The following is a 13235-nucleotide window of genomic DNA, read 5'->3' as shown; positions in this document are numbered from 1 at the left end:
AAATCTAATAAACCAGCCAGGATTGAGTGTTAGGATTTGGCTGGGAGGCCCCTGGCAGGAAGCCACGTGCATGCCCTCTCTGGTAAAATGACACCATTCCCATCACTCCTACGGAGGCTATGCCCCAGCATGGCACTACAGGGCTGTGCTGTGGTAGGGCCTTTTTCAGTTTAAAATCCTGCCCAGGCGTGGTCGCTGACAACCCCTCGCACTCGTTGCAGTGAAAAGGGAGTCAGCGCTGACGTTTTTTCAAACTCCATTTCAAATTCAGTCCGAAAGGCACCTCCTGTCACTTCAGTTGTATGCTCTGTACTTTACACAAGTGCTTTTAAAAGGGAGTATTGCTAGTATGGGATAGTTGCTACTTTACTACTCCCCAGAAGGTGCCGCATTTCAGCGGTGGGTGAAGAGAGCCCTGCAAACAGTCCATGGAGTTCTTTGGCATCTCATAAAATGACAGGTGCTCAGTAAATCTTGGTGAAGATTTATACTGCAGTAGCGCCCAGAGGCCCCACTGCGTCAGGTGCTGTACAAGTGACACACTAAGATGCCACCCCAGATTAGGTTACTAACACTATTGCTGGGACCAGCTGTTTAGCTGGAGTATTAATGACTGCAGCCAAACATGCTGGCTTGCAAAAGCCTAGGCCTCTTTGGCACGGATGAAGGTTCTGGGATGCCGAGGCCCAGAGGTTTCGTGATGAATTCTGGTAGCCGGTGGTGTCGTTACTGTTCCACCAGGTTGGTCGGGTTTTGCTTTCGGAGGCTGTATTCTGATGGTCTCATTGCTGGAGTGTCATTTGCCCTTGGTGCATGTCATTCCGTGGTGCAAGTAGTCCTGTTTGTGCTCTCTTCGTAACAGGGTGACTCAGTGCAGATACAAGCGGATCGGGTGCCCGTGGCAGGGTCCATACCATGAGCTGACAGTTCATGAAGCGGAGTGCACTCACCCCACAAAGACTGGGAATGAACTGATGGAGATTCTGGATGAAATGGACCAAACCCATAAAAAAGAAATGCAGCTGTATAACAGTATCTTCAGCCTGCTCAGCTTTGAGAAGATTGGCTATACAGGTAATCACTCAGCCAGGCCAAACACAGCCTCCTCCCAGTGTTTTCACTGTCTTGCTTTTGGCACTCCTGTTATTTACGTACTGATGAAGCCTATTTTTCTTATGTAATGCACAGTGCCGGTCTGTAGATCAGAAGAGCCTGGGCTTTGCTGAGCAGACTGTCCCAGTAGTGCTCTCCGAGAACTCTTCCCTGTCTCTTGGAGTTGGGTTAGCTCGTGTCTGTGTTCCTTGCTTGGTGCTGGGCGGAGATGGAGGGGTGGTCAGACATGTTAAGAGTTGGCTCAGCAGCAGCAGAGTTCATTGTCCTGGCGTCAGGTGGGATTTGGATTCGGGAGGCGAATGCAGGATTCCGGGGCCTCGGAACTGGTGAAGACGGGCCCTGTTTCCCAGGTTATGTGCTTGGGCTCTGGACAGTAGCTGACCTCAGTTCTTATGGTGCTGCTTCCCTTGATGGCTAGTGCACGGAGCAACACTTGTGTCAAGTGTGAAGGAAGGCCACGTCCTAGCTGCAGGTAAGGTGCTGTAGTTGCATCCACTGGATTGACGAACAAGACCAGAATAATAAGAATATAAACCAGTGTTGCCTGTGATGTTTCTTTGTTTTACTGCAAGTGAAAATGAAATTTGACAGCATCCAGCTAACAGACCCCTTATCTGTCATCTGATACATCCTTCCAGCCGGAGTCCAGTGTATTAATAACTGAAGTGACCCACCCACACACACTGACCGTACGGGATAGGCCTCTCGTTTCCACTGCATGGGAATTACAGCTCCTCACATTCCGGTCTGGTTCCTGTTCTTGGGGCACACACTTAGTGAACTATTCAGAAAGCTTAATTTATCTTTCACGGGGATTTCTGTGCTGTCGGTTTTGTATCCATCTCCTGGAGAGAGCTCTTCGTAATACGTAGTCATTTCTCAGATTTGAGTGTCTCCTGTTCTTGATTTTCCTTTGGGTAAAGAAAAGCCCCAGTGCAGAGCTATCTATTGTCTACCTCAAATGGCAACTTGTGAGGGTGGGGAGGGGGGAAAAGAGGGATAAAAATCAACTTTGAATTAACACCTTTGACACAACTAAATACAATGAAACACGCAGGGAAGCTGGTTACTCTGTTGGCACATCGGTGCTAAAGTCGGGCCCCGAGAATTGCTTTTTAAGATTTGTTTGTGCTTGAGGTACTTGCAGGCAAATAATATGGAAGAGAATCTCTGAAGAGGGTATGGAGGGGGAAGGGTGTGGGTGGGGAAAACACATTTCCCTTACCATAAAGATTTAGCAGCCCCGCAGAGGGAAGCGTAGAGGGAAGATCTCCTGGTCTCGGCTGGCTTTCCTCCTCCACTCAGGAGCACTGGGTGCTCTGCTGTTCCAGAAGGGAGCTGCAGGCAGACGTGTGTGATAACCTCGTACTGTTCAAGGTCTCTGCTTCCCTCTCCCACGGGAGGCAGAAAGGTGATTTTTGTGGTTGCAGTGACAGCCACTCTAGCATCCTGCTGCATTGATGACTTTGCTTTTTAAATCTGGAGCTGAGTCCTTAGTGAAACTTCTCTAGGCCAGTGTGTAGCAAATGGATTGTGCTCGGAGCTCAGATCTTGAAAAATGGAGCAGTCTTGTTAGCTGACGTGCTTAGCCCGGATTCTGGTTTTTCCCAGCATTACATCCATTGCTGCCTGCGGATACACGTAAGTAGTTGGTGCTGAGGAGGGGAGCAAAGTTCTGTAGCGCACCATGGTAGCGTCTGCCCTTGGAGCACAAGCCTGAGTTAGAACCGTTGCCTAGGGAATGAGATAGCCCAAGCTCTGCCCGGATGCTGCTTTCCGGGTCCAGCCCTGTTGGATAAGTTAGCTCAGGCGGGCACCTTTGAGAGCGAGGCCGAGCTGCAGCATTCTGTGCTGCTTAACACTGCTCAGGAGCTCTCCGTGACACTGGCGATAACACCCCTACGCCTAAAGCAGTTCCTTCCTGGGGAAAACGTCTTCTCTGTGTAGAGCTGTGTGTTAGAAATAACCCCTCTCGATCCCTGAAGAGACAGCTGGACTCTGAGCTCTTTTACTGTAGTAAAATGATGGTGTATGTCAAATCTCTGAGTTACAAATGCTGTGTAGCTTGAATAACTGCTCGCCTCCTTTGTCCAGGTATGGCCTCCTGTGCTTTCCTAATTCTTCTGGAAACTTTGAAGAATATGTAACCCTGTATGAACTGCACCCAAAGGTTCATTGTACCTGTAGTTATGCTGTGAGCTTCCATGGTTTGTACAGTAAAGACTTCACTGAAACGATATGCTTGTTCAAAAGTGATAGATTTGACAAAGTCTGTGTGCTGGCAAAGAGTTTATTGGACTGACAGCGGACTGTGCCTTGAAATGGGGGCTGGATTTCAGATTTTAGAGTGCATTTGCAAAAGTAAATTTGGACCACTTCTACCCAATGTATTGTTATTTCTTTATGTATCTGAACCCGGAATTTTCTGTACCTTTGAAGCCTGAAGGTCTGTGTTTCACATGCCCTGTTCTCTGGTTTTGCACTATGGTAATGCATAATTGTGCCTTATTACCTTGATTACAGATTTGTATGCATAATCCCAATAAAACGTGCTTTGTTATCTGAACTGTATCCTGTCTGTGTGTGATGCTTGTTTTTATGCACTCCAGACCTCAGTTCTGGCATACCCAAGATTTTATACCTAGGAAGCTACAGCTTCCCACAACACTTCCCTTCTCACTACATGCTTATTGCCTGTTCCCCTGCTCTTTCTCCATCAACAGATCACAAAGAAACAAGTGGCAAGGGCCCATCCATCTTGCCATTCTTGATGGCATGGTTTATAACCAAATTCATGTAGGTCATTTGCATCAGTCAGACCCACTTAGGCAACTGACTGATGCTTTGTAATTGTGTGCTGTGTGCACCACCCACTCACCACAAGCTAATGTTAGCGAGTCATTTACCTTGTAACAACAAATTCAGACTGATATAGGGAAATTCTTGTTTACACAACAACCAGTTGACTTGTGAGACTCTCTGCCACAAGATATTACCGAGGCTAAGAATTCAGAAAAGGATTAGACACTGATTCTCAGAATAGCTACAGTTACACTAAATATGCAAATATCTATGGCATATAAACCCTCAAGCCTCCAGACCTAAACCCATCAGAGACTGGGGATTCACTGTCTACAAATGGGCTTTCTTCAGCCTTCCTCACAAGCATCTGATTCTAGCCATTGTCAGAGAGAGGGTGCTAGACTAGATGGGCCGACCCAGTTTGGTAATTCCTATGTTTACAAGGTGATGTATTCAGTGGATTCGATTAACCTTGTTTGTATTTTATTCTCCCCTCTCCCTTGCCTTCCCCTCAATTTTATGCATCTTGAAAGTGCTTCCTGTATTTACTGTTTTCAATGGACTATTAAAGTGCATTGAGTTCCTTCCCAAGAAGTCCCATTTCTCCTGACACTAGCTGGCTTTGAGTGGTCACTCCCAACCCCAATTGCCTCCTTATGCCATGTCAAGAAAGGCCCTGCACAGTAACTACAGGTAACTTGAGCTCGATTGTTCAGGCTGCCAGCTGCTCTGGTTAATTGTCTGTCTGTGTTTTCTCCCCCGCCCTCTTTTGTTGTGTTGCAGAAGTTCAGTTCCGTCCCTATCGAACCGATGACTTCATCACCCGCCTGTACTACGAGACGCCCAGGTTCACCGTGCTCAACCAGACCTGGGTGTTAAAGGCCCGCGTCAATGACTCCGAACGCAACCCCAACCTGTCCTGCAAGCGCACCCTCTCCTTCCAGCTCATTCTGAAAAGCAAGATCAGCTCCCCCATGGAGTGTTCCTTCCTGCTCCTGAAGGGGCCCTACGACGACGTGAAAATCAACCCTGTGATCTATCACTTCGTCTTCACCAATGAGAACAATGAGACGGAGTACGTGCCGCTCCCCATCATCGACTCTGTGGAATGTAACAAACTGCTGGCTGCCAAGAACATCAACTTGCGGCTTTTTATATTCCAGATACAGAAATAGGCAAGGCTGAGTTATGCTGGAAGTTACCAAGAAAGCACCACTGAACCATAGTTACCTCGTGCGGCTGCCTGTGCCCGTTGTGATTTCACAGTAATTTGATCATTTTAAAAGGAAAAAACCAACCAAACGTCTGCATGTGTATGCAACAGCGTAAGCAGTCACAGCCTTCCCTTCCCTTCCCTTCCTTCCCCCATCTTCCCCAGGGACAGACAAGAATGGAGCCAGGTCCGTGCCGAGGACTGGCACATGGGGGTGACAGCTGGGAAGCTTGCAGGTGCTGGCAGCATACCGAGAGCTCTTTGGCAGGCTGTGGTGAGGGCACAGCGATCCAAGCAGTTCAGTATATTGTGAATAGACGGAGTTATGTTGTCATGGTAAAGTGCACAGTCTACATGTGGCAGTTGGGGGGGCTGTAAGGGAGGCCCCTCCTTTCAGGCAGCATGTGGCTTGAATGAACTGGATACATTTCAGTTTCCTGTTTTGGTTTTGGGGTGGGGCGCACAGAGACAAGTGTAGCTGCGATCGAGGGCTTGGGAGAGCCTAGTTCATTATTACTTGTGCAGTCTGGTCCTCTGTCTATTTTATCAGTAGAATAAAACAAATGGGGACCCCTCCCCCCTGAAAACACTAATGAGGTGTTTGGGGGCGTTTGTGGAACTTGTGCGGGCTGGGCTGACGTTCCACTCTTCTATGGGACAAGGATAGAGGTGGGGAGAAATGATGGCGCTGTAGTGCATTACATATGAAAGCGTTCCAAAGAACCAGACTCCCCACGTGTGTATAGTGTGTGTAAACTAACCCTTCGTTCCATGTTCCTTTCGTCCCAACCTTTTGGTCCAGTGGCGTTAACCATTGCAATGGTTTGTAAATGGAAGTTTAAGATGCAGGGCGAGGATTATGAAAAGCGGACACGCTGAGCATTGCACGATCTCTCACGGGGTTGTGACGTGACCCTCCTGGACTGAGAGGGCTTTCCTGGTAATTCCCAAGCGAAGATGGTCTTGTTCTCAACTACCTTAGAAGTGGTTATTGGAGCATTTTTGTCAGGACTGTGCTAATGGCGAATGGATCCGAACGGTTCATTGTCCCCTCTCCTGCCTTCCCCCACAAACACCACCCTGGAATGCTGCAAACAAAATACTGTATCTCTAGTTCATTTTGTATTGCACATCATGAAGAAACAACCCCAAGGTCATTTCTACAGTTCCATGCTTCCTCCAGCCCTGCAATATAGCACAGGTTGAGATTTTATCTAGACAAGATGAGGACTTATGTAGAAACCAAACCTAAATTCTTGCAGACTTTTCGGAATGCAGGGTGAAATTCTGTCCCTTTGCAGTTTTGCCAAAACTTGAGTTTCTTGTGAAACAAGAAAAAAGAAACGAGTTGCAGGCTCTTCTAGTAATTATGCAATTTTACAGTGTGAGAATATTTTTTATATATGAAATATATACAGCATGTTTATGGACAGGGATAGTGCAGCCAGTCACCAAATTGTGAAGAGATCTACAGGGATGTTTCACGTGACACTATTTTTAAGAAATGTAAATGGGGGGTATTACTGGTGGTGCAGGAAAACTCTATCACAAGCTCATTAATGCCGTGTGTTCAAGACCAGCCCCCCAGTGAATATGCCCATTGAAGTCAGGCCATCTCATTTTATTGTGGACTAACTGGATTGGGTATGGTGTAAATCGTGAGAACCTCTCGCAGATGCTGCCTACAGTGAAGCTATTACTGTTTTACGTTCAGTAATTAAGCTTTTTCTGCCGGGCTTTTCATTCCGAATCATGTCAGCTTTCCAGCCTAGCTTTCTCACCTCCCACTGGCCCTTCGAAAGGCAGTGGCCAATGGGAGTTCGAGCCCTTTGATTGGTAACTTGATGAGTCTTTCTGCTGAGCCCCGTGGAATAGGAGAATGTTTATAGCATGAAGCCTAGTCAATAGTCTTAATAGTGTCTTGAAATCTTAGTGATGTCTTTTAAAGAGGCCTAGAGTTTCATAGAATGAAGGGTATTACTGCCAGGTTAAAAGATGTGTGTTCAAAATGCTCAGTTGGAATGGATGTGAGATTTACAAAGGAAAATAACTTTCCATTAGCTGCTGCTGTAACTGTCTAGTGTGGAGGTTGGAGTCTGAGCTAGTGCCACAGGTGTAGCCCCTTCCTTCACGTCTCCCCTCCCTCACCTTGAGAGCAGAATCTCCGCTCCTAGAGCCCCAGGTGTGCGAAATGTCTAACACTGATTGCTAGAATTGTAAGCTGTCATTTTACGTAGGCTTCTCCGTAGCATCAGAGGAATACCATCTATTGTAGCTTTCTTTTGATTAAATACCAAAGAGCCATTTCCCCGTTAGCCCCGTTACTCTTCGTTATTGTCACATGCTACGTGTTAGACTGACAGAGTAAATAGCATGCAACAGGCCAGTCTGTATTTGGTGGCGGTTTTGAGTGTCTAAGAATGACCCCAACACTACAGTGCCTGTAGAGCAGGACAGACCACCTTGTAAAACTTCAGAGGAACTGGGTTTTTATGATGAATGTAAGTTTTTTTCAAAATGGACAGTCTCAGGGTTGCCTGTCTTCTGTTTAGCAACACTGAAGGGATCACCAAAGGCTGACTCCATTTAGGGCTGTTTCCTGAGATCTAGTCACTTACAGGATAGGTTGGAAGCCAGTTCAGGAAAGATGGTGCCCTCAGGAGGAGCCATTAAGAACAAGTTGGCCAAGATCAGAGTCCCTTGCTTGGAAAAGTCTAGAGTGGAGTCAAACACCAGGGGCAGACTGAGACTTCCCCCTGGTTATGGTAAGGGAACTTGCATTGCAGTTGTCTTCCCATTGTCCCAGCCTGCAGTTGTTCAGTCTGTAGCACGGTTTGTTCCTTGGTGTCAAATGCACAAAGGCTTGTCAAGGAAACAAAAATTCCCCTGACCGGGGGCTGTTGTATGGTAGCTCACTGGCTCAGACAGTGCCACACGAATAGAGCTTGTTTTTTTACGAGGAGCAAGAACTCCAGTGCAATCTGGTACAGGCCACTACTTCCTTCTGTGAGTAGCAATAGCTCTTTCAACCTGTCCTTGTTAACACTTACTGTTTTGAACAGGACTAGATACCCACCGGATTATTGATCCTACTGGAGTATCGGGGATTCCAATGTTCTGCAGACCCTCCATGAGAATAACATAGGGTGGCCAGATGTGGGTAACATGTCAGCATGACAGAGCATGTCCTGTTGGATTACATGGACACTTAGACCTCTGCTCACTTTATGCAGAGTACGCCGACACTGTGGCAGGTATCTTCAGAGTAGTATCGTTGGAATGACCAAAAGTGATCTAGAAGTGTCTTGGCTATAACCTTTGGGAAGTGAAGACTTCCAGCCCTGGCATTTGTGAAACTTAGACTTGTCTTCTTCTAAGGCTCTAAGAGGCTCACACTTGAGTGAAGAGTTGAGTCACGTTGAGGAAGGATTTGCCTGTCCTAGTGCATCTATCTGGAAGGAGTTGCTACGTTAAGTCCTGTAATAGAGTATGAGAATTTAGTTAAAGCCACCATGCAAGCTAATCAGTGCCCAAGGTAGGTATATTTCTCTTTTCCCACTGTTGCATAGGCAGGAGGGTGAGTATTTTCTAGAGTCATTAAAGATCACCTTAGGAATGTTCTGCAGCATCTGACACTTTCCATTTAGTAGAGACTAGAAGGCATTGATCACTCTATAACCAGTACCACTGGTGTGCTAATACGCCTGGTATGTTCATGTGCTTTCTACTGAGGCAACTGCTTCTGAACCCGGTGACCAAAGAAATCCAAATTCTGGCATCAGCCATGCGAGTGGTAGAACTTCAGTAACAGCTGCATGGAACGGGCTACTGATAAGCACAGAATCGAAACACAAAGGCGTTCTGCATTAATAGGAGCTGTTGAAGCCATGCATAGTTCTCACCCTCCCTTCAAGACCTAAATTAAGCGGTAAAATCTTTCCAAAGTAAATGGAGCATATGAGAAACATGTGCTTGCAAATTAACTTCAACAGAAGAAATCCTGTCCCTGAGGAGTTCCCCTTCCATCCTGAAAGCTCAGAACAACCTGGGGCGTAATTCAGGGGGAGCGTCTTTCCCAGGAGCCTCGAGAACCCATCAAGAGATGGCAAAGAGACGTCATTCCGTTAGGAAGCTTTGAAGATCCTCCTAGAGAATTTCAGGCAAATCCTCCGGACTGTTCATTCTGCTGCTCAGAGGATGGGCAGCTGCAGAGATCTTTGTACAGCTTTGTTTTAATGATTCACTTTTTAAACAATTGGAACTGTTCAACCCCCACGTGCCCCTAAAAAGAAAAGACTCATTTTATATTTCTTAATACCGGCTCTTGATGCTTCGATCCATGTGTAGTTTGCAGGCTGGGTTTTCCCCATGCCAGCTTCTCCTTTCAGAAAGTTATCTGTAGACTTACTCATTTTCTAGTACATTGGGCTACCTAAGGAGAATTAATTTGTGGCAACCTGCAAACTTTTCAGGGTAGAATAATTTTACCAGGTCTCCTCTTCCCCATCCCACCCCCTGTGATTTTAAAGATGGTATAATCCTGCAGGTCTGAACTTGTTTGTGGCCTAATCTTAGCACACTAGTCCAGGTTACCATGTTTTCATCTCTGAGAGTGTTCCTCCAGTTCCCTGAGTGTGTAGGGTGAACGCTGGTGAGTTTCTGAAGACCAATTGTTTTGTATTTGGTAACTCTTGTCCCAAGTAACTGGCTCCCATGGCAGGAGGTAACTTTGCTTATCTTCGTTGGGTTGATGGGAAGAATCTGGCAGGTTTTGTGCACTTTGCTTTAGACGATGCCCAGTGGCAGTGGAGTTTTCCTGTGCTGCTGTCAAAGGGGGGTGCCCGCGGGCTTGCCCAGCTGAGTGCCACACTGGCTACTTTGCAGGGGTTGGGGTCCCCACCTAATTAATCTGTAAAACGAATGCAGCCGTCCTCATCTCTTTAATTGAGGGATGCAGCTCGGGTAGGATGGTTGCCAATGCACAGCGCTGCTGCTTAGATCAAAGTGTAGCCCTGCATCCAGAGGCCTGTAATCTCCATGGCCCATCTTTCCCATGAAGATAAGGGAAGCCACAGGCATTTTATGCAACACAGGGATAATCAATGTTGGAATATTAGTCTTCTCTCCAAAGACAACTCCATTAGGCCTTGAATTCAGATGGAACAGATTTTTTTGATGCAGCTCTCTTCTATAGATTCAGGCAGGAACCTCCAGTTTGCACATTTAACGAGATTCCGTTATTCTCTGTGCGATAGTTGCATGAGTTGAGCAGAAGATGTCGTCAGACAGCAACTTTGAGTGAAACAGGCACGATCTTGGAGAGTTCCCGCTATTAAGGCAAGTTGAGATCCAGCCCGTCAGCTGTGATTTAATGCAACTCTGTGTCTCCTGCCCCATGGGGTGCTTCCCAATAGCACGCACAGTGCCATGGACTGCACACAACAAACCTGTCCAGGTAGAGACCCATTACTGTCATCTGGTCCTCCCCTGTGTGTAGATCTCTCCCTGCTCTTTTGTGTCCTACTGTTTGACATACTGTTTGCTACGTGCCTTCAATATCGGCCATTGTTTTCAAAGGATGGCTACGGGAAAAGTGGAACCCTTTCCTTTCCCAGGAACGGTCCTCTGCACCCTTCGCAGATGCTAGTTGAATGAATGCGTCTGCGGGTTTTCATTGAAGAGGTGTTGCCGCCGCCACTCTTCCTTCTCTTCGCTTGTTGCCACTGAATGTTTCTGTCCCCTTTTTTTGCCTCTAGATTCCTCTCTCCTGTAAGCACAAGGAATTGTGCTTTGGAGTAGCCATGTGTTCCCCGTTTCTGAAAGGTGGGACTGAGATCATTGGTCAGATGCAGACTTAAATTTGCATAAGCCTGGGCCAGTCTTTGTGGCCCAGGCCTGGGGAGTGACATGACCAAGTTGTGTCTGAATGGGACTGAATGCACAGTCTTCCCCTGTGGTTACTGGATGTGGATGTTTTCACTAAGACAATAGCAGGTAATCTCTTTGGAAGCCAAAAGACAGGGCCCTTGTACAGTATTACAAAAGTTCTTGTATATTAGTATTAGTTCTACCAGTGTAAAGTGAAGGGAGGAGCAACTGTATATCCACGTCTGACCGAAGCGTTAGCCTGAGAAAAGCACATTGCAGTGAGGGGGAGTACCTGGAAAAGTGGGGACTCCAGCCGGGGTTGCCCATCAGCTGCTCGAGATGGCGTTCCATAAGACCTGTGTCCATTGCTCCCTTTGGGTTCGCCGTTTTAAAATGCCTTCCTGTGTCCGGGAGTCCCTGGCCAGCTGCCAGCCAGACTCAACTGAATGGATTTCCTGGGTGTGATGATCAAATTCTAAATCATCAAATGTTTTGCAAAGTTGTTTTCTCTCTCCTCGCCCTGGTCCCTCAACTCCTTGGCATAGGTCACCCTGTCCTTCCTGGACATTGGAAAATTCATACACAGTAGCTGAGCCTTACGTGTCTAGTTCAGGACTAGACAACTAAAGATTGTAGCATGTCTCTTCATGCCAGGGCTGAAGACTGGCAGACCACAAACCTCCTTACAGTATTTACTGTGGGTAATTTATTTAACTAGTGAATGTAGAATTAAAATAATTTAAAAGCTAATGGTTTGTTTGCAGGATCGTACGTCCGCTCTGTAATTGGCCTGATTTTATTTGTGTTCTCGTTCCTTTAGTTCATTCTATCTAGCGGGGATAGACCGGGCGGGGCGGGGGGTGGGGGAGCGGGTTCATTCCAACGCTGGAGCCTGGGATTCAGCTTGAAGCTGGTTTTCAAAGTAGACGAGGGTGGGTGGGTGTCAGTCTGGCCTCCGGACACTTGTCTCGCAGAACCGCCCCCCAGTGTGGCACAATTGGCAGGCGAATCAGGGAGGCTCGGGACTGGACTAGCGGGGACTGCTGCAAGTCAGGGCTGAGGAGCGTTGGGAAGAGAGCACGTGCAGCCCCTGGCTTGGCTACTGCTACCGCTTGCCTCCTCCCAGTGCCGGAGCACTACACGTTCGAACACCGTTTGAGAGGGCTGGTTCTGACGCTGTCAAGAATGATTTCTTCTGTTCCTTTTGTGGTCTGCGTTCTGTTTGAATAGTTTCTGTATGTAACTGTAGTAAAAAACCAAACCAAACCACTTGTGTCTGTGTTTACTTGACCAAACCATGCTGCCAGTCATCCTCCCTGCGCTGTAGGAGATCTGTCCGTGCCGTGGGGTGCAGGGGCTCTGTTCCCTGGAGCAGGCCTGCAGGGCTGATTAGCTTTGCCCCTGACCATTCTAGGTATGGTGTACTTGGTCCTGCCTCAGCGTGGGGGCTGGACTAGATGACCTCTCAGGGTCCCTTCCAGCCCCACGTTTCTGTGACTCTCCCTGGAGGAAACTTGAGCCCCACAAGGCCCCATACTTTATCAAAGAAGTTGATTCCACTGGTGCCGTTACGGTAGCCAGGAACAGTGAGAACATCAGAAAGGGACCTCTTCGAATCCCAGCCCTAAACTTGCTAGGCATGGCCCAGTTCTGTGCCTGGCTTGGACCCCAGCAGCCAGATTCACCCAGTGACAGCCCTGTGTAACATTCCTGACAGGTCCGAATGGAGGCACCATGGTCTGGAGAACTAACAGCCACGCCACCCAGTAGCCCAAATATGGCCACTCCCCTCTCATCCCTGCTTCACCTGCCCAGTGTCCAGTTCTCTGAATCACAGCATGTCCTAGGCCCCACAGCCCAAGTCTGGGGGAGAATAGGACTGCGGGAGTGAAGAACCCAAAGCTAAGTGGATAGACTGTGTAATGACTGAGAGATCACGGTAATAACAGGAATCCCTCAGGCACAGTGCTGGCTTCTAAATTATGGGGGGCTGACGGGTTACTGTGGATAGTCCAGTGATGACATCTGCTCAGTGGTAGTCAAAAAGCAAACAACATCAGGATATAGAAAATAATAAAAATAGGTCTTCATATATCCCCATGGTGGGGCTTCAACCCAAATGCTGTGTCAGGACAGGTCACCCCATCCCCTTAATGGCCCAGCAGGAAGCGAAGGGGTTATGGGGTGGACAATGAAAATGGTAAGAGGCATGCAGAGACTTCTGTACGAGCAAAAATGG

General features: G+C 47.6%; 1 protein-coding gene and 1 long non-coding RNA gene across 4 annotated transcripts in view; both read left to right on the top strand.

Moving 5' to 3' along the window:
* ZFTRAF1 (zinc finger TRAF-type containing 1) overlaps positions 1-8861 on the top strand; it is a 48351-nt gene extending 39490 nt beyond the window's left edge. For all 3 annotated transcript variants that reach the window (XM_054017052.1, XM_054017053.1, XM_054017054.1), the window contains exons 3-4: positions 863-1074; positions 4699-8861. In XM_054017052.1, coding sequence (XP_053873027.1) covers positions 863-1074; positions 4699-5090 — 604 coding nt within the window. In that variant the 3' untranslated portion in view covers positions 5091-8861. The remainder of the gene's footprint in view (positions 1-862; positions 1075-4698) is intronic.
* On the top strand, positions 1081-3684 carry LOC128831024 (uncharacterized). The gene is made up of 2 exons (XR_008443725.1): positions 1081-1585; positions 3208-3684. It is a non-coding gene; the product is annotated as an uncharacterized LOC128831024 (long non-coding RNA).
* Positions 8862-13235: the final 4374 nt, after the last annotated feature.

This window comes from Malaclemys terrapin, chromosome 2, assembly GCF_027887155.1.
Source record: "Malaclemys terrapin pileata isolate rMalTer1 chromosome 2, rMalTer1.hap1, whole genome shotgun sequence".
NCBI lineage: Eukaryota > Metazoa > Chordata > Testudines > Emydidae > Malaclemys > Malaclemys terrapin.
This window is presented reverse-complemented; position numbering and strand designations above follow the sequence as displayed.